General features: G+C 40.6%; 1 protein-coding gene across 1 annotated transcript; it reads right to left on the bottom strand.

Moving 5' to 3' along the window:
* Window positions 1-2,976: 2,976 nt before the first annotated feature.
* VhaAC39-1 (V-type proton ATPase subunit VhaAC39-1) lies at window positions 2,977-21,832 on the bottom strand. The gene is made up of 7 exons (XM_077647148.1): window positions 21,645-21,832; window positions 20,622-20,793; window positions 17,850-18,028; window positions 15,665-15,822; window positions 13,401-13,577; window positions 10,655-10,732; window positions 2,977-3,527 (listed from the first exon to the last, which is right to left on the bottom strand). The coding sequence occupies exons 1-7, from the start codon at window positions 21,763-21,765 to the stop codon at window positions 3,366-3,368; spliced, it is 1,047 nt and encodes a 348-aa protein (XP_077503274.1). The 5' UTR covers window positions 21,766-21,832; the 3' UTR covers window positions 2,977-3,365.
* Window positions 21,833-22,584: the final 752 nt, after the last annotated feature.

The raw sequence follows: 22,584 nt of genomic DNA, 5'->3' as shown, positions 1-22,584 counted from the left end.
ATTCGACGAGGAAAGCTCAAGTTGAGTGCCTCCGTGCTGTGCACGCGTAGTAGCACTGTTGCACTTGCTGTCACGTCCTCGTCGCGGAAAGCTCAAGTTGAGTGCCTCTATGCTGTGCACGCGTAGTAGCACTGTTGCACTTGCTGTCACGTCCTCGTCGCGGAAAGCTCAAGTTGAGTGCCTCTATGCTGTGCACGCGTAGTAGCGCTGTTGCACTTGCTGTCACGTCCTTGTCGCAGAATTCATTACCTTACACTTGGTCGCATTACGCCTTGAAAGTTGATAATGTGACCAAGTGTAAGGTAAAGAATTCAGCGACGAGGACGTGACAGCAAGCGCGACAGCGCTACTACGTGCACAGCATAGATGCACTGAACTTGAGCTTTTCTGTTTCTTCTACCGGAACGTAGCGAAACGATCCCGTCAAACACGACTGCTGAAAGAGACGATAGAGTGTGTATTCGCATCTTATCACAAAGTTTAACGGCTCCGGGGGTATGGGTAAGCATCAACTATGGTGACAGCAACTCAGCAGAGCGCTTGCGCCAATCATCCTCCACTCCTTGGTTTGAAAGGCTGAAGTTGTGCGTGTGTATCTTTTCTACCTCAAAATATCCCCAAAACTAAACGCATAAACAGCTATTGCTGAATCTCACGTTGCATAGTCATAACCATCCTGCGAGTTTTTTTTTTCATGCCTCACATAACCTAAGCACACCTTTGACATCAATGCCATCGCTTGGTTGATGAAACCAAAACCAAAACAGCTTCACAGAAGAAATTAAATTATGGATTATTTAGTGGCCACAGGTGAATACGACATGGTGATCCATGTATTTAATGTCATATGCAATAAAACAGAGAAGAAAACGTGCAGCTAAAGTTAGGAGTCTATACTCCTTTAATACATTTTATAATCAAAGTCACTCAAAACTGACTGAGATATATGCACATGGTCACAATGCAGAATATTAAAGCAAAAAAGGCTCCAGGCACTGCTAGTGGGTGCAGATAGTATTTTGCTGGCTTGCAGCACTTCTAGTACTTCTCAGGTTTTCATTAAATCTAGCAGCACACCAGAAAAAATAAAACTTCAGCTTACATTTTTTGCTCCTCTGTCCTTCACAGTGTTGTGCTGGCATGAAAACCAGTGGTATTCAGTTACTTTATTAGGCCTCTGGCTTAACTCCATACTATCACCCGGTGCACCACATTGTCAGTGTGCATTTGCCCTGCCCCTTAAGCAAGATAAATCTGCAAGATGGGAAATTAGAATTTTAGCCAATTTCTGCACACACAAGGCTGACTGAGCTAAACTCAGTGGAACCTAAAATCATGTACTAACCATTTGAGCACATCATAGCTAACTTCATCAGAACTTTTCTTAACGATAACAATATTCTTTCACCTGTGAAGCACGATTTTTATAAAGGTTTCTCTACGGTCACACAGTTGGCAACTATAATCTATTCCTTTGCTTGAACTATAGACAAATCTAGCCAAATGGACGTTATCTTTCTAGACTTCAGGAAACCTTTGATCTTGTCTCTCACTCCATGCTTATTGATAAATTTAATATGATTAGTCCTCCCTCCATCATTAACTGGATCATTGCTTACCTTACTGATCGTAGACAGTTTGTTAATATTGATACTTATTGCTCCCGTGAGCTTCCAGCAACTTCCGGTGTTCCTCAGGGCTGTGTCTTAGGAACCTTGTTATTTTTTATTTATGTTAATGATATTGTGAGTGTAATTACAGTACCCGCACAAATTAGATTGTTTGCAGATGATAGTGTGCTCGTCAGGGAAGTTTCCAGCCAGGATGATCAGGTGAATCTAAACAATAATCTTCAAAATATTCTTTCCTGGTGCAACCTTCGGGACATGAAACAGAACGCTAAAACTGTGTGCATGAAAATAACCAAGGAAGGAATCAGGGAAGTTTCCAGCCAGGATGATCAGGTGGATCTAACCAATAATCTTCAAAATATTCTTTCCTGGTGCAACCTTCGGGACATGAAACAGAACGTTAAAACTGTGTGCATGAAAATAACCAAGAAGCTAAATACCCTTTCTTTTCCCTACACCCTAGACACAGAACCGTTAACCGAAGTGAATGAGTTTAAATATCTTGGTGTCACGTTAACAAATAGTCTCAAATGGAATACTCGCGTAACTAATGCATGCGACACTGCCTTCAAGAAGCTTTCCCTTCTATGCCATAAACTAAAGCATGCTCCTGTCGAAACTAAAATTTTTGCTTATACATCAGTAATTTGCCCAAAGCTTGAATTGCATGCATTGTATGGGACCCCTACACTAAAGCTAACATTGGCGCCCTTGAAAAAATACAGTGTCTAAAGTTTATCTTCCTTGTTAAAAATAACCCTCTCGCTCTATTCCCCCCTTCGTATATAACAGCACTTACTCCACGCAGAACACGTCATGGACACCATGACTCTCTCACTCCATATAGTACAAGAACAAATGTTTTTAAATATTTTTTTCCCGCGCACAATAAGCAAATGGAACAACCTACCACAATCACTACTAAGCAGCATCGATGCCATGCATCTTTTGCACTTTATTACTTCTAATTTTTTTGCTTCTAATGCTTTTTTTGTGTGACAATACTCTGTGTAGCTGTTGTGTACGTTTGCAATTGGCTTTTAAGCGTTCTCCACGTCCTTTGCTCAGATACGATCAGAACTGTGTTACTGTTTTCTCATTATTCTGTATTTTATTTGCCATTTGTATTTATCAGTTGTATTTGCATAACTCTTATGCCCCTCCTGCTTGGGCGGGAAGGCCTGCAGTATAGAATAAATAAAATAAAATAAAATAAAAATTAGTTCTGAAACAACGCATTCCAATTCAGTTTTGGTTCGCACGAAGATAATTTTTCCGCTGAAGTTCTGTTCAGCACATTGCCCATAAGGATAAGCAAGTCAATTTTAATTAAATACAAGGCACACCAGTTATTTTACATTTATTGTTTCAACAAAACACAAAACAAACAAACTATATCTGTAAGATATGTATCAATATAGAGAAGCAATATTTACATTAAAGGGGTATTTTGAGGGTCCAGAATAAATACGCATTCACTGGGGACTGTAGGTTTATTTTAGCCCTTTGAAATGTTTTGTAGACTGGCTGCCATAACAGATTAACAGATGAAAAACAGCCTGAAGATTTCAATGCAGCTCTGATTACCACACAAGGACACAGCAAACATTGTTTCATCTTGCTGCCACCTCTTAATAGATACTTTAACAATCAGCATTTCGGTGACAGAGTTAAGTCATGCCTGGTACACATGCTACACCAAACTATTCATGCCAGCCGGCTACACGAAAACAACTAGAAAATTGGAATGTAGTTGTCAATCTTTGAGCGGTGGCGCTGTGCAACACACTCAGCAATCCAGACAATGTTGCGGCATTCCTGTTCTTTCAGCTTCACATACGCATAGAAGACTCCAGAGTGGAACTGCTGCATGAAGGCATTTACATTTAGCATCACCTGCACAGAAAAGAAATCAAAAGCACTCAGACTGAAGCAGAATGATTAAGGGCATCAGGGTGATTACAAATAAGTTCAGTGCAACAGTCTTGGCTGGTTGGACACTTCTGCTGGTGTTTCTCACGGCTGAAAACATAAGCCCGAATGACAAGACTCCCTCTACAAATCAATGTAAACCATGTGTAAACCATGTGTTCCTATTAAAAAAAATGGTTTTGCCATTCACTGCTTCATCGTACCTTGTATAACTTCCAATAGCTTCTTTCTTCCTTCACTAACAGTGGGAGCTCAGTGGTAGAGGAAAGTTATGCATCTAGCTGCCAATCTATAATGTGAGGGGGGGCTGAAAAATCTGACTATCGGTGGTTTTTCTTTGTCCTACACACTCGACCTGGACAGCTCTGAGGTACAGCAGCAACATCTAAGTGTGAAAAACAATGCAACTGTTTCCTGGGACAAATACTTTAGCAATAACAAAGAGGAATCGCTTTTCTGAAGCTTCACATTTTAAGCAACCAGTGCCACTCAACCCGCCACCATCACTGAACTGAAAACAATAAAACTCTCCTGTACCTTGAAAATGAGCCTTGGGACATTTAAAAGCATAATAAAGCTATACAAGTTTGCTCATATTATAGCAGTGTTCATATTTTACTTCTTTCTTTTGTAAGCTGGATATTGTGGCACTGTGCAGAGGAAAGTCTGTTGTGAAGCAACAAGAAAAACTAAAAGCTCAATTGCATACAACAGATCCTTTTTGTACACAATCATATAGAAATCTATTAATTTTTCTAGCAGTTAAACAAGAAATGACTTAGTGAAAATGATTATTTTTATAACTTGAAGTTAGAGAAATGCTCTAAATGTCTTCATTCCATTATGAGCAAATATGTGCTCCAATATGATGAAAAGTATACAAATTTCATTGAATGTCAAATAAAAATAGCCCAAACAGTTTATTTACCATATCCCCATTTAAGTACTACCAGGTTTAGTAGTAGCCAGCAATAAGCTCTAATAAAGCTAATCAAGGTCAAAGCTGCAACATACGAAAACCACACCAGTCAGACAGTTTTGGTAGTTCTGAATGGAAAAACTGGCAAAGCCTTGTTATGCTCAGCCTAGGAATAAAACACCAGCTAATTCATTTTTTCTCCATTACCACTGCCACAATTTTTGCATGCATGCTATGCAATCCCTTAGGGCAAAAACAGATTGGATATAAAAAGTTGCCCAATAATAACCTATTAATACACCCTTAAGTGTGGATGCCAAAACGTTAAACGCTCTGAAGGCGTACCGTATTTACATGATCACGTTATATTCGGAACCAAGGTGCGCATATAAGGCGATATTTTCTTTTCTCGCTGCTGCAGGTAACTGCAGCAACCTTCACCACCACACTCTCGAGCTGCTAGGAGAAGCCAACTTTCCGACTAGGCCACAAGGAGTGCGTGGGGTAAAGGAGAGGGTGATTATGAACGTGAAACTTAATAGTGTCGATTTATGGGGAAATTAAAACACACACGCACACACACACACACTTTAATAATTACCTTTTTAACTAGTAGAGCTAGGTACCTAGTTGCAATTAGAGATTTGTAGTCCATCGTTAGTAGTAGCCATATCAGTTTTTAGAATTTCGAAAACCCGATTATCCCCAGAGCTGTGGTTACATCTTGCCACAGCATGATGGCAACATCGTGCTACGATTTGGCTACATTGTGCCAAAATACATGCGCTTTTGAAAAGCATGCAGGCAAATCAACCTTTCCAGTGTATGTAACTAGCCAAAAAATGCCAAATTTTGTCGAGCCACAGCACCAAGGGTAATTGCATTTTCAAAATTCTAAACAGATATGGCTATGACTAACGACCGGCTACAAATCTCTAATTATAACTAGGCACCTAACTCTACCAGTTAAAAAGGTAATTAAATATTAGTTAACCGACTTACTACTTAAAACTATTCACCGGCTTTTTGGTGTCTGCCAATACCGGTGATGCTATGCTGAAAAAGCCATATTTTTACCTCAAGAAACCTATTTTTGAGAATTATTGAAAGTCTTCACTAATACACCTGGTATATGGGTGTGCTTACATAAGAATGCTAATCGAGGTCTCATGATTATTCTTTATTTTCAATGAAATTTTTATATGTGATGATGTGTCGACACAAGGGAATGGTGCCGAGTTTTTCAAGAAACGCCATAGTTTTTAAAAAAAATTGCATGTCACACGAGATGGAAAAACTCGCTTTTGCAATTTTACAAAATCGCTAGTTTAGATCCCCGCAGAGAGTAAAATAAAATTAGGTGGAACCTGAGTAGTTTTTCAGTAATTATATGCAAACATTTCTGTTGGAAGTGGTGGAAAAGATTTTTTGGCTCCTATAATTTCACAGCAAAAAAAAATCGCAAACATTGCTGAAAAAATACTGCATTCCAGTAAGGGTAGTTTCCAGGGCAATAACGGGACATAAAAGAGTAGAACTTGAGGCTGAAAATTTTTTCACAGTATTAATCTGTCATTTTTACTATTGTCACATAAAATTTGTGCTTCTCGAATGGTCAGATAATTTTTAATTGGGCGTTTAAATCATCTGAAATTCGAAAAAGGCGAACTTTAACAGAGATGGAAAAAAAATACATCGCCAATTTTCTTTAAAATTTCCACAAAAGACCTTTAGTACTAGTAGATTCTAATTCTAGAAAAAGTGTTGCCCATTGTATTGTTTTAAACTATAAAAATAAAAGCTTAATGTAGGCCATATTTCATTCAGTTACCATTAACTGATATTGTCTGTTAAAAAGAGTAACGGTTATATGTATATGTTGTTGTATATGTATATGTATATGTTGTATATGTATATGTTGTTGTATTTTAGTTAGCATATTAGCATAATCTCAGAGGATACCTCGTAAGCATCATTTTGCTTGTTAGCCCCATTTTAATCATGCTCAACAACAATGTAAATCCTTTAATTCACATAATCTCTCCAAGTCTTGCTAATGCTGGCAAAAACAAATATTCTACCCTTCCTAACTTGCATATTCTAATGTTATTTTACTATTTTGCTATCGTGAGTACTGTTAAGACATTATTTTTATTTACTGTCTTAATTAATACTCTACGACCGCTGACTGCCCACAGAAATCATTATTTATGCGTTTTAAGACTGGCGACATTTTAAAACGTAAATATCAAGCTGCCATGGTGGCTGAGTGGTTATGGCGCTCGGCTGCTGGCCCGAAAGACGTGGGTTTGATCCCGGCCGTGGCGGTCGAATTTCGATGGAGGTGAAATTCTAGAGGCCCGTGTACTGCGCGATGTCAGTGCACGTTAAAGAACCCCAGGTAGTTGAAATTTCCGGAGCCCTTCACTACGGCGTCTCTCATTGCCCGAGTCGCTTTGGGACGTTAAACCCCCATAAACCAAACCAAACCAAAACGTAAATATCAGTACCTTGATATGAAAAGGCTCTTAACTGGCCAGTTAATTTAGGCTGAGGTACAGGCCAGAGCAGGTACAGGTTATTACTCCATGGACTTGATTTACACAGGACAATGGCAGAATGCATCAGTTAAAATAATGCTTTCATTTCTTGTGTATATAGTGTTTTAGGGTTATGGTGGTCCTATATGCCAAAGCCTGTAGATAAAATGTATCCTGCACTGAAGCAATCATTTCAATTTCAATCTCTTTGACAAAGCACGAGCATCTCCGAATAAAATGCTTTTTTCAGGCACATGATTCAGTTTACGTACTAAACTGTTCATTAAACCATTCATGTTGCTATCCCCACAAGGAGTGGCACCCCACAAGATTGTAAATTAGTACAGAACTGATTGCACTCCAAAACAGTAGTTTAGGCCACCTAAGCATTTCCTAAACTGGATTCAATGTGCTTACATTCGATGCACGTGGTTATCATATACTTTCTTTGCCCTCTTCCATCCTGTCCTAAAGGTCAGTAAACTGACTATGGCGAATGTCCTGAATGCTAATATCATTTAGCTTTCCTTTGACTACACCTATGAAGCCACTGGCTGTTTCTATGCCCTCATTTCTAGTCGAGGTCAGGGTGTGTAGCGTTTGTTAACTTGCCCACCACTGCCATTGCAACCACTTTTTCTCTGCCCTCTGGCTGAAAACATTGGCTTTGTTATTTGATATTCCTTGTGTTGGAGCTCACGAAACCAATATTTGCTCTTACAGTAAGTGGGAGTCCTGTCATTGGCAAAAGTTGCTTTAGCATATAGGCAACGTATTGATGCATGTTGCGCCTTGATTTCGACAGAGCCAGGCGCGCTTGTGCTGGCTCGTCAGACATTTTGTCGGAAATAATGGTGAATCTCCTCACCCGGTATTTTGAGGTAGAAATGCACATGAAGAATGATTACAAACTTTCTTTTGCCAATGGTACGCTCTGACTGCATTTGGAAACAACTGTTTAGTACTGGACAAAGTGAGAATGCAAAATCATACTTTCTACTTATACTAGCTCTTCATGCATAAATCCTCATGGAACAGATCTTGTGTACTTGTGGGGAGTAATCAGGTGGCCTCTTAAAAGCAAATGTAATTAAAATCAAGGTCTAAGCTATTTAACCATCTCTTTTGACTCCCAAGTTGCCGTTAGGTTTTTGTACTCGCTACAGAATCCAATTTTTTTTTCTGTGGAGAAAGTAACATCATTTCGGCAACAGTTGACCGCACCAAAGGCGCAGGCGGCACTAGCTTGCCGACATATACACAGAATCTTCATCTATTTCTGGGATTAACGGGCTTTCCGGGCGCATTTCGGAGTACCAGAGGCACAAAGCGCAACTATACCATTTCGCGCATCTTTCGTTTAAGATTAATTAAAGGAGCTATGGTTGATCTAAACGCTGTGAAAGTTTGAGCTAAACATTTTATAAATCTAATTTCAAACCAAATTGCCATGAAATGCTTTTGAAGCACTGCAAAATTCTGACTCGCATTAGCCAGACGTATACAAGCCACGCGAAGATATGTATTCTTGTTTTGACTTATAAAAAAAAAGCTTATAATCGAAAACAAGCTTCCAAGGCATTCTCTGAGACTTTGCCACTGTGCTAACTAAAACACAATTGCATGAGCTCAGTTCCAAGTCGAATTCATCACCATTGCTCTTTTTAACGGACAATATCAGGTAATGGTAACTGAACAAAACACAGTTGGCATTATGCGTTTATTTTAATGGTATAAAAATATAATGCTACACTTTTTTCTTGATCTAGAATTATCAGGCACTCAAGGCCTTTCATGGAAATCTTAAAAGAAAATTGGTGATGATGTTTTTTTAAGCCTCCGTCAAAGTTGGCTTTTTTTTTTCAAATTCCAGGTGATTTCAATGCCTAATTAAAAATTATATAACCATTCTAGAAGCACAAATTTTGCCAGGCGATAGTAAAGAGGTCAGATTAATACTGAGAAAGTTTTGCAGCCTCAAGTTCTTACCCCTTCTAGTCCCATTATTGTCCTAAAAGCTGCCTTTATTATAACGCATTACTTTTCAAGATGTTTGCAATTTTTATGCTGCAAAACAACACGAGCCAAAAACAGTTTTGCACTACTTCCAACAGAAAAGTTTGCATACAATACAGAAAAAAAATATTCAGATCCATAAAATTTTATTTTACTTTCTGAGGGGATCCACACTAGTAATTTCATGAAAAAGCGAAAGTGACGTTTTTCACCACTTGTAATATGTGATTTTTTTTCAAAAAGCTAGTGTTCCTTGCAAAACTAAGTACCATTCCTTCGTGTTGACACATTTGCCCATCAGATATAAAAATTTTATCGAAAACAAAAAAAAAGAATGGTCATGGGACCTCAATTACTGTTATTTGTCAATACATCCATATACAGATTTTAATTTAAAATTTTGAGTGATACATCGGTAAGGTCTGTTGAGCAGGAGTGTACAGCAAGGTGGAAATAATGTACCTCACGTAGATCAATAATTAGACGATTAGTTAACTTAAATAAACCTTTTTTTATTTTTGACTTTAGGAGGAAAGGTTATATAGTGAAATTGATGACCGTCAACATCGAAGATGAACACTTTTTAAAATTTTTCGCAATCTGCAATGTGGTTCAAACTACTGAACATCAAAAATATGCATTTGAGAGCTTGCTGAGTTGGCTTTCCCGCAACAACTAATTATAAAATGGAGTCACTACATGTGCTATCGTTGCCGAAATTAAGTTAGCTATTTCTACATCAAATACACCAACTGCACCTGCATCAGATGCATAAGAAGTAGGAGATACACTATTTTATAAATATTTTATAAATATAAATGTGGGAGATGCAAGTTAACGAGCTTTCAGATCCGTATTTTCATGTTCAATATTTCAGAACACATTGCCGATTAAGAAAATTTAAAACCATACCTCACCTTCGATGTTGATGGCCATCATCAACAACAACAAAAGAACAAAAATTGAAAATAAGAGTTTATTAGTTAATTTATTAATCATCTGATTATTGATTCATATGAGGAATGCAATGTCCGCCTTGTACAATCCAGCTCAACAGGATGCAGGGACATATCTCTTAGTGTTTAAAAGAGATCTGTAAAGGTAAAAAAAATCGCCTTCCACACATATGAATTCAAGCTCATATGGATCCGTTGAAATAAAAGCAGATGGACTGATGCATGGTGAAAAGGTGACTTTATTGTAATAAAGCAAAAAAGTCACATTTTTAGTGTGCATCAATCTGCTATATATATATATATATATATATATATATATATATATATATATATATATATATATATATATATATATATATATATATATATATATATAAAAGTCTAAAACTACTGCATCACATTATATAAATGTAAATATAGTAGTTTTACAACAAATAAGTTTATTCACGCTGACAAAATAAATTATTTTTGAATAAAAGATCTACAGGCTTAACTATTAGGTGTAAACATTAACAATGAAACTATTTTCTTGAAAAGGAAAGGAATGTACAGGCTTTTCAAAGCTGCTGGCATGGTCACTTGAGAGCTTCATTGATGCACTGAGCCTTCACACCCAATAAATTGTTCCTCACTCGCAAAGCGGAAGTTCAGATGACATACCTCATGCTCGAAGAACTTGTCCTCTAGTGTCCTCTCATCAGGATTGTTCCCAGCTCCACCAAAAAGCACATTGTATTGCTACAAGAAAGCACATTAGATAGTAAAAAAACAAATAATTAATGTACAGATGAATACACTTGTGGAATGCTCAAATCACACAGTGAGCTCCTGATAAGTGTGAAGTGTTACTGCTGAAACAGTTAAACAGCTGTACTGAGTCTCATTAGAATGAAACAGAAATTTAGTGCTCATCATGGGTCTTGCTGTGTAGTGAAAGCAAGATGCAAAGGCTAAGCACTATACAGGTCACTGAATTGTGGGCTGTGGAACCAAGTTCAGCCATTGCAAAGGAATGCAGAAGGAACATGACCTGTTTACACTGCAGACGAAGCTGCCGCTCCTCATTCATTTTACAAGAAACCTAGTTTTGTTTCGCCTGCGCTTCACTGCACTAAGCTGTGCCTCTGGCAACAACCTCAGAAGCCGCTTTGCCAGGCCCTCCTCCTCCCAGGCACTTTTGATTGGCCTCTTAATGTCTCGACGACACCTATGTCTCTCATGTATGCTGTCCTGCTCGCACAATATTTTTTTGATTAGAGGGAGAGAGAAGCACTTACTAACCTAACGTTGCTCTCCTTTTCCGAATGAAAACAGCACTGATCAGCTGCAGATCCAGTCCGAAATTGCATTTCATCCGTAAATGCTACTGAATTAAAAAAGAATTTAAAGACTGACTGTCTGAGAAAAGCTCCAGGGCTTTTAGCCTCTCCCCTGGAGGTGAAGTGACAGATGCACCACGCATGGCCCACCCCTGTGAAAGCACCCACCCCAGGGCCCAGTCTGGGCCATGCCCACCTGCATCACGACTAGGAATAGCACATTCTAGAGAGTGCCCTTTTCTTAGCCCACAGGCTCCTAGAAGCCCAGTGACAAATGGGCCATTCTTGAGGAATAACAGGTGAAAGCGACATTTTTGGATTATATAGCATGCCACACCAATGGACAACTATATGAAAAATCCATGGAAAGCCCCTCATACAGCAGGCACTTAGCTCATCGAATGCAACCTGGAGCCAAAAGCTTCTTCAGAATCCCTTAGTGCCCAGGATTGCTACATATCTAAACAAACACTTGAAACCACAATTGCTGACAGGCTTTACCTTTAATCCTTTGATACATATAGCCTTTCTGGTTTGCTGCATGCATGTGATACAAGCTAAACACAACAAAAAATATACTTGTTTGCAAAGCAAACCTCTCTGATTTGCAGCCTGTACTTATGCCTCAGAAGCAACTGCTGTAAAAAATGCATCAATATCTTACAACACACTTATTTTGATTAAAACTTAATGCATCAAAGGATAGCTCCTGTAATATTCATAATGATCCATTTGGGGACCATGCATCCCTTTGTGGAAACCACGCACATGTCACAACAACTATGCACTACTACGCCCAATGCACTGTAGTTGAACCAGCACCAAAACCAGCACGCATTGCATGCATAATCAGAAACGTCACCTATGATGTTCTTGAATGCTGCATGTGCTGCTAACGTAAGAAATGCAGGCAGAACTTGTGTGTGCCTCCCTGGCACCTGAATGTGACAGCATAATAGTGGTGCAGTGTGCTATGAGGCCAACTTTTGTTCTTCCCCTACTTTTACATGTTTCAGAGCAGACAAGGAAAGGAACAGGGCTCGTTGTGACATATATGATAGATGCCAACAGTTACTGAAACCAAGAAGCATAGGGGATTTTTTAAAAATAACTTGTGGTGTTCATCAATGGGAAATTAATAGGGTAATCATTTTAAAGATAATGGATTAGAAAGCAGACGAAAAAACAACCACATGCCTCCAGATCTTGAATCCCCAGCTCCACTGAACTTTCAAGAAAGCTCCTAGGCATCCACCTTGAAGGATTAAACTTGAGTCTTCAGTATTGCCAGCCGCAAGCATTAACCCCTCAGCCACAAAGGTTGCGTGCTTTCCAGTTGGCTTAGTGAACATGTCAACAAGCCAGATGTCAATGGACATCGAACAGTTGTACATAGAATTACTTTAATGAGCAACACACTTCCACACATCATTACTACAGAGTAAAGTAGTAGCAGCTAGTGCAGTAGTTCAACCATCTACGGAAGGACAAAACTGTAGATTGCAATTGATTCAGGCTGTACGTGTAACTATGGAATTTTGTAGCTCCTGTGCTGCTTTCACTGTCTCCCTACACAATTACTGGCATAATGGCCAACATGCCCACCTCCTTTGATATGTTTCAGGGTTATAAAGCACAGTGTACATGCTAGATGCACAAGCAAGAAACTTGTAATAGGAAATCTATACCATTCAAGGTGCACTTGCACCTTGGACTATTTTAGTACCTTGTAACTGATTACATTGTCAGCTTATAGCACAGAGCACAATGCAAGGATGCTCATTACAGGTGCATGATCAGGCAGCCATGTATATTAAGCACTGCATGATGTGTTTCACATTTTATATTGCATAACTATCTGGGTTAACTTTAATATAGCAGATTTATTTTCTAGAGTATAAAACAAAGTATATATTACCCTCTGTAATTTTCACTAGTATAGAAATGAATATATAAAGTGTTTATGCACAACTGCAGATCTCACCATTTGCTCACAGACATCACAGGCTACAGATCACGGGCCAGAAAGATGCAAAAAGTATGTGTAGAAACATTATAAATGCTACTGCACTGAATGAAAGCCTTACCGCATAGTACTCTGCAATGCTCCGCACTTGGTCGTAGTCATCTGCTTTAGCAAGGGCATTCAGTCCATCAGGGTAAAGGTGGCCGCATTTGGGAAAAAGCTTTGCTCGGTCTTCTTTTGTAAGTTCAGTGCCAAATGAATTGATGGTGATAATAAATGCCCGACGGTCAGCTTCAAACTGTGGGGGCAAAATGAAAGGCAAGCATGCATGAACCCAAGCTAGAGTTTCACCACACACATCAGCACAGCGACAAATATTGTCTGCATCTACTGCAGGCTGAGAAGAAAAATGTGTCCCTTCATTGAGCGCCAAGAGCATTGTTTTTTTAAATTCTTTTTTAAACTCTTCTACATTCAAACAACTTGTGCACATCTGCTCACCAGCCAACATCTTTTGGGCCAGCAGCATGCACACAGAGAAACAACTGTTGTGCTTGCGTTAGTTCTTTTGTCAATGTAGAGTGCTGAGCAAAAATGGGATACATGAAGCTACTAGTATCCAGTTGCGCCATATCCAGCGACAGTAGCCCCCCTGCCCCTCTGTATGTCATGCCGCACCCACCTGAATCACGTGGCCACACAGGGCCCACCTTCTGGCCCACCTGGACAGCATTCTCATCACCCAAACGATTCTTTGGCAAGAATGCCCATGCCACCAAAATTCCCACATACAACTATCGCTGTGAAAGGTCTGACACCCACAGTTGCATTTGTGCTTGTGATCACAGTGTGCAGCAATGTCAGGCACCCACAGTAGTTTGACACACTTTACAATCTTAAATTTAATTCAGCAAGTGACAAATCCAATTACCCTGTCTCCATGACAAGATGTCCCCAGCAGCACCACAGCTGATGATGCTAGAATGGGTAGGCAGACGACCCTAATGCAATCTTTCCCTCGGAACAAAACTTGAAATAGTTCAAAGCATTTACAGCCTTTAAGGGTAACCAAGTCCTGTAACAGCTAAAAGCCAATGACTAAGCATATTGCATCATTTTATTTTGCATACAACTAGCGCATGTCTACTGTAGATATCAATGCAAGCAGAACAACTGAAGTACATATTCTGCATGCTCTGCTCAACTAAACTTAGGATCTTCCTGACTCGCCTAGCTAGATGATAAACAATTACCCGTTCTTGAAGTCACCTGACGACTATCCAAAATTGGTGCTAAAAAGACTTGCTATGTTTTAAAAATTACCTTTTCTTTTACAAGGTATAAATGATGCACATAGAGTAATTACATAAAGTAATTTAAAAAATTGTGAGCAATAAGCGATGCACACAAATAAAGATAGTTTCTGCACAACAATTACTTCCCCTATATCTTCTTACTACAAACTGCAGCTGGGAAGAGCAGCTTGCTCATTTTTCTCATGTCACTTAAACAGTTTCAGACATAGCAGGAAGTGTTCTGCCCACGGCATAGTTTTAACAACATTTCATCAAGTTCAGTGTTTCTGGTCTTCGATGGTTTCATAGGGTTTAACCTACAAAAGCGACTCAGGCTATGAGGGACGCCGCATTGGAGGGCTTTGATAAATTTTGTCCACCTGGAGTTTTTTACCGTGCACCGACATTATACAGTACACTGGCCTCGAGCATTTTGTCTCCATTGAAATGCGACTGCTGCGGCCAGGATTGAACCCACGTCTTTAAGGTCAGTAGTCGAGCACCATAACCACTCAGCCACCAAGGCATTCAGTGTTTCTAATGTTTGCTTCTTTACCCACAATCAACATGTATTGTAATGTAGCACATTTAGCAACATCATTTATTATTTCTGTGCACATATTTTTGACCAACTAACTGCTCAAGTTTTCTGGCACCTGTTCAACTGCATACACTATACATTTTCCCTTCTTTTGTACAGTTTTAGCAGTTAATTCTGTGCAGCAAGAGGAATACAAACAATGGGTAAATCACATGCACTCACACTCAAAAAAAGCACTGAGCATAAGTATCTCTTCGCATAAAATGCAGATACAAGGGTTGAGTCAAAAGACTAGAGTTCATGTTCTCTAACATTGCTTTTAAAGGCCCTAATAACATGTGCAGAGAAGGCTGCAATTCTCAAAACCACATTTTAAAACCTACAACTAGATGTGCCACACAAGACTCCACATATAAGTGGATGCTGGCCTTCAGCGATGGCCATCAATTTACAATGCATGCAACAAACAGAAGCCACCACTGGCTTTACCCTAATTCAAAAGGAAGATGTTATAGCCAAAGGGTAGAAACAAGGAAGAAACATGCTCACAGCTAAAATCTCGAGCATGACATCTGCAGTAGTGCCTCCAATACTTTCACAAAACTTGTAGAAGTTTTCCAGGTAAGCCTTGTAGAGGGTGTTGCGAATAATTTCAATATTCATCTCGTCAAGGTCTTGTTCAGAAATGCAGTCCACGAAGAAAGGTGCTGTATGACACAGAGTTAGACGAGTCCACTGTCAAATAAATGCTTTGCAGACAAAATGCAAAATATTCAAGGCAAGCCAAATAACAGGACACAAACATTATCGGTCGGTTTATTTGTTAAGCACTCTTTGCACAAGCTAAACATGTTACTTGAGATTAAATAATTAGCAGGCACCACCAAGTGGCTATGTCCCACAAAAATAATTGCAGCAAGAGTGTTTAGGTCATTAAAGGTGGATAACCTAATGCTTACACAGGGACTGTGAAGGCTCCAATGACATTTCACACAGTGAATACAAGACGAGCCAGTTCAACTACTATCTATTTGCTTCCCTCATGTCACGTTTCTTGTAATCGAAATGCATCCCATAAGAGAATCTTGAAACAGAAGCACCGAGAAAGAGGCATACAAAATTAAAACACATGCCGTCACTGCTCTCATGCCCACTGTGTGTGATCAAGATATGGTGCTTGTATCCTGTGCTCTGACTTGGTAATGTCACATGAACAATGTCAGCTTAGATAAACAAAATAAAGCATGCACACTGCAGCATGGTTTATGAACTCAACTCATGTACTGCTACGACAAGCTTTTTCATGCACCACTTCAAGGTAACCTCAGGTCCCACTCCACTTCTGAAGAGAAAGTAATGACAAGACTTGAAGCGCCTGAAGATGCAGACAAATGCAAAGTAGACAACATGGGCATTAAACTAATTTTCACCTGAGTTGAAAGTTAGTGCCCATGCTGTCAACCTCACATCTGTCCATGTGCTCAAGTGCAACAAGTTTCATCACGATGAACAACTAGCCCGAACAGCCACCAAGTAATGACTCAATTCAACTTTACAATGTAAATTATTTAGACTGCTGCTCTTGCACTTCCTGTGAAAATGAGTTTTTCAAGCACAGATAGAGGTCGTTTGTACTTATTCAAGCTTTTAAAAGCGTTGGTTCGACTGTTACATGAACAATTTTTTTTTAATGTCTTGTCTTATGCTACGTTTACACATGCAATTTCTTTACTTCAACCTGCATGCTAATGAAGTCAAAATGGGCCATTGCATTCTGTGCTTGATAATAATTGGTTTTTGGGGAAAGGAAATGGCACAGTATCTGTCTCATATATCGTTGGACACCGAACCTTGCAGTAAGGGAAGGTATAAAGGAGGGAGTGAAAGAAGAAAGGAAGAAAGAGGTGCCGTAGTGGAGGGCTCTGGAATAATTTCGACCACATGGGGATCTTTAACATGTACTCACAGCACACTGGCGCCTTAGCGCTTTGCTTCCATAATGGTAAGGCGCCCGTGTGCTGTGGGATGACAGTGCACGTTAAAGATCCCCAGGTGGTCAAAATTATTCCGGAGTCCTCCCCTACGGCACTTCTTTCTTCCTTTCTTCTTTGACTCCTTCCTTTATCCCTTCCCTTATGGTTCAGGTGTCCCACAATATACCAGACAGATACTGCGCCATTTCCTTTCCCCAAAAACCAATTATTATTAAGCACAGAATGCAATGGTCCATTTTGACTTCATTAGCATGCAGGTTTAAGTAAAGAAATTGCATGTGTAAATGTAGCATAAAACAAGACATTAAAAAAATTGTTCATGTAACAATCGAACCAAAGGTTTCAAAAGCTTGAATAAGTACAAACGACCTGAAAAACTTATCCACAGTACAGCCGTGACTATTATCTAAAACACATAACTGAAACAGTAGTGAAATAATTTGCAGAAAACATACCGAAGACTAGAAAATCCTCTCCCTCTCTCCAGAAAATCGCATCAACAAGGAACAAGTTACATCGAAGACAGTAAAATTCTCTCCAGAAGATTGCATCAACAAAGGAGAGTTATCACATTCTCCTATTTACATAGCTTTTAACTGCGTCTGCATTAAATATTGGTTAAGTGGTGGCCAACTATGTGATGCATGATGCCAGCGACGTGAAAATAGGCGTTAAATATGCAAACAAAAAGTTTGAAGGACCAATTATTTCTGACAATTTGCATCAGCATGAAGACATACCAAGTGGTGTGTCAACTATCACTGCATTGTACAGCTCAGCAGGTGTGGAGGCAATGTGAATGGCTTCCATTTGGTCAAAACTGCCCAAAGGATGACACTTTGGGATCAACTCCCCAATAGGCCGCTGGTGGAGAGTCCCTGTGATCAGCAGGATGATGTTGTCGATCATGTAACTGTACCTGGGAGGATCAAAATACTACTACAGTCACTATCCAAACAGCCATGCTCTAGGAGCCAGAGGTACAGTCAACGTGCAACTACAGCACACTAATTAACGATTACAGAACCACATATGATCTCTCACTGTACCCCGAAAAACAATTTTCAGAAGCACACAGTTCTATTGGCTTGTTTCATAAATTGAGTACAATACTGAATCATTTTTTTTTCTGACTACCATGATATGCATTGAGCGAGATCTGAACATAGCAGAGCGGTTCAAATAGTATACTCCATCCCAGTAGTTCCTCACAGCACTACCAAAGCTGCGATGAGTGCACAGGCAATGTTCTGTCACTGCGGAATGTAATGCCAGTATAAAATAGGCATACGGGCATATGGGATAGCATGCTTTAAAGTGCGCATGCGCCAAACATTATTTCATATTGAGCCTTAACTTATGCTTGCATTACATACACTATTACGCGACAGCATATACAGCTCATTCGGTTGAAAAGCAGTCGGCATCGTAGTAGTATTAGTTGTTGGTACTGCGTGTCTGAAATATTTGGGGGCTACGTAAATATCAGAGGGCACGCACACTCAATGAACAAAAAAAAATGAGGTCTAGGCCGGGAATCGAACCAGGGCCTTTAGCGTTTGAGTCGGGGACGCTTCCACCCCGCCACGACGGCTCGACGTTCTGAGCATGAATAAAGGTGCATCTAGTGAATGCACGGGTTTCTTAGAAACGTACCTTCAAGATCTGTACCGAGGCGTACCTGAGTGATTATGAGCATATATAAATTACAGATGTTGGAATTAAGCGAGTACCATGCGTTTCCAGTACATTTCCTCCGTGCTTGGCATGCAGTCGTAGTGCCATCTTGTGGCAAACAATGCAACCCCCATTCGCCATGCAAGGCGCTGGCCCAGCAGATGGCGCGCACGTAGGCGACCTTTCTGCATTGGAGTAGTGTCGTTCGTTTCTGAACAGGTGTGATGGTCAGCGTAAGGGCTACAGTGAACTGTAGTACGCTTCTTCAGAAAAGCATTTTGTCCAATGGACAACGTGTCGCGCCGCACGAGCGATGGCGTTCAGTGGACTCCTTGGCAGTGCTGCAACAGTGGGATGCTGTCGCATCCCACTCTTAAAGACGAGCCTAAGTATCCTCCAATTTTTTCCAAGTTTTGCATGTGTGACTCTTGCGTGCTCCAAAGTAGTAGTAGTAAGTGTTTACTAAAAAAAATTATAAAAAATGGAAGTTAAAAGATTTTTGCTAACCCCGGCATCTGCCATCACTGTGGCGGCGGCACCTGAACTGGGGCAGTGCAAATAAAGGATAGCAGGCAGTATGAAGTGAAATGAAAGAGGTGAAGGGACAGCAAGAAAGGACATAGGGAGTGGTCGTATATACACTACTTACAAAGGGTAACAATAAAGTTGTCCACATTGTGCGCATGTACAGTCAACAAAGAAAAAAAAACGCGCACAACAGCTGGGGTGGGGCACCCAGCTGTTAATCGTCCTAGGTAGTGCACGCGGAACGTTCGGTCACTGCGTATCAGTACCTGGCGCAAAACAGACGGGACGTCAATCCCGTCTGTTCGAGAAATGCACAAAGGTGCTCCAAAGCATCGTTTCCAAAATGCAGGTGCCCTTCGACCTTTCATCTCTGACTGAATTCGTCGTTGTTACTGCAGTTTTCAGTATGTTCACTAGCTATAAATGGGGTGCTGGGCTTTCGCTTCCGTCTTACCTCGTCTATAATAAAACATGCGAGCGATAAATTTGCTTTATTTTTAATTTAGAGTGACTATTCTGCTGCCTTCAGTCCTAAATAATAATAATAATAATAATAATAATTGTTTTTTTGGGGGAAAGGAAATGGCGCAGTATCTGTCTCATATATCGTTGGACACCTGAACCGCGCCGTAAGGGAAGGGATAAAGGAGGGAGTGAAAGAAGAAAGGAAGAAGAGGTGCCGCAGTGGAGGGCTCCGGAATAATTTCGACCGGCTGGGGATCTTTAACGTGCACTGACATCACACAGCACACGGGCGCCTTAGCGTTTTTCCTCCATAAAAACGCAGCCGCCGCGGTCGGGTTCGAACCCGGGAACTCCGGATCAGTAGTCGAGCGCCTTAACCACTGAGCCACCGCGGCGGGGCTCAGTGGACACAGCAAACCCATTGGCACCTTCAGCCTGCTCTAACGTAACCTTGCACCATTGTGCCCCTTCCCAGGTGCCCTGAAATCAGTCCTAAAGAAAGGTGTTGATTTGGTGACAAAAATACTTCCCATTCTAGCCACTAGATGGCGCCACTAGGCTGAGCTTATCTTGTTTCTTGGTTTGCAAATGGCACGTCATGCAAAATGCTTGCGTTTAGCACCTGTAAGCGTGCATAAGATTATGGTACATAGATGGCGTCGATTTATACTGTTTTCTAACCATAACTGCGTACTCCGCAAGCAGATGACACACAGATGGTTAGGCACAGAGGAACACGTTTAACGCACTCTCCTGACTGGTCTCTGCTTTTGGTAGTGCTGGAAGTTAGTTATGCGATGGAGTATAGTTTGATGCGCTTGAAGAATAAAAATCATGCTTACGTAATATAGTCCAAGAAAGTGGCCAATGGCTCAACAGCATGATTTCTCATGTGCCGAAATTCCACCACGAGCTTTTCACGCAGCTTGTCATCAATAACCGAAACAGTGAGAGGGCTTGCTTCATTTGCCAGGAAGTTACCATAATCTGTGCTCTGGAGGTGAAGCTTTAGATCTGAAAGAAAACAAATTTTGATCCATATTTTTAAAGTCACGAACAAGTGGCACATATGCAAACAATCTGCGATAAGAAGCTCATTACGCACAATACACAACTCGAGGTTCAAAGACTGTACCCTAAACGTCTATTCACTCCTAAAAAAATGAATACTTTATGAAAGGGTGCACTACAATCATGCTTATGTAATATAGTCCAAGAAAGTGGCCAATGGCTCAACAGCATGATTTCTCATGTGCCGAAATTCCACCACGAGCTTTTCACGCAGCTTGTCGTCAATAACCGAAACAGTGAGAGGGCTTGCTTCATTTGCCAGGTGAGCAGAAAAATCTGCTCTTGCGATCTTTTCATTGCAGCCCTACGCAGACTTTCATGTTTTGTGGACGTCGGAAAAACGCCACAAACTGCTCGCATGCTACTGCAAATAACACTGTTTAATCAACCAATAACATCCAATACCATTTATGTAAAGGTGAAGCAGAAGTACATCTACATTATGCATACAGATAAGTCACAATGTGCATTTCGAAATAGGACGCATACATGTGATCACATGCCGCATTTCTAGCGACAAGCTCCGAGAGAAACTTACCACGATTAGCGAACAGCAATGAAGAACAGACAACCACCTGCTCATGTAAACACAGTACGCCGCCATAAAAGCCGGTAGCGAGCGCAATTCAAGCTGGTCAGTTAAATATCGTACGGAGTACAAAAATAAGCTACATAAAGCTTGCACTACTGTGCGATTCGTAACACTTTACAGCATATGCAAGGAATCACAAGGTAAAGAGCGCCGGGGATGGGTGTAGCGCCAAGCACAAATTTAAAGTTGCACGGCTTCTCACCTTCGAGGGTCTCGCACTGCACGAGGTTCAAGTAATCACTCTGCTTAAGGATTCCGCCCTTAAAACCTCGAACCAAACCTTCAAGATAGCCATTGCTCATATTAAAGAGCAGCTGAGACATTTTCACACCTTATTGATCATATGACTGCTCACCGCAGTTCAAGGCAGATTGCAGAAAACGGAAGCAGCCTGCTGCCCCCTCGCGTGCGAGCAGCGGCAAGCAAGCGGTTTCGTTTTTTTTGTGTGTGTGTGTGTGTGCGCGTACAGTCAGTGCAGTTTCGTTTTTTCCTAAGACGCCCCAAGCTACATTCAGTTCCATGTTGAAAAACTACCAGCTACTAGAACGCACCTTCTGCCACCCCCTGCTACGCTTGCCTTCTCTTGGAATCCACTGCGTTACCCTTAAGGACCAGCGGTAATTATCTTGCCTTCGCATTACATGCCCTGCCCAAGCCCATTTATTCCTCTTGATTTCAAATAGGATGTCATTAACACGCGTTTGTTCCCTCACCCAGGTTCACTGTAGCATAACTGTAGTTCACCAAAATAAAATCTACAAGGATAGCACTGTACCAGTTCAATTTTTTGTTCATTTTACTAGAAAAAAATCGCAGTGAAAACGAAAGTTTTGGTGGTATGCACTGGCGCACAGCCGCGCTGCGGCGCCGCCGCCGCACATCAACAGGACCAGATGGTATCCCGATTATGTTGATAAAGAAGTTGGGACCAAAATCCAATCAAACATTAATACAGGTAGTGAACAAAATGATAGTGGATGAGAAAGTCCCCGATGAATGGCGATTAAGTAGAATGAACATGATATATAAGGGAAAGAGGGACAAAGCAGACGGAAGTAACTATCGCCCCATAACAGTGACATCTGTGGTTTACAGGGTGGTGATGCAAATTATAAAGGATAGACTGCAGGCTTGGATGGAGA

The sequence above is a fragment of the Amblyomma americanum genome, chromosome 1 (genome assembly GCF_052857255.1).
Source record: "Amblyomma americanum isolate KBUSLIRL-KWMA chromosome 1, ASM5285725v1, whole genome shotgun sequence".
Classification (NCBI taxonomy): Eukaryota; Metazoa; Arthropoda; class Arachnida; order Ixodida; family Ixodidae; genus Amblyomma; species Amblyomma americanum.
Note: the sequence above shows the minus strand (reverse complement) of the source record. Positions and strands in the feature narration are given on the sequence as shown.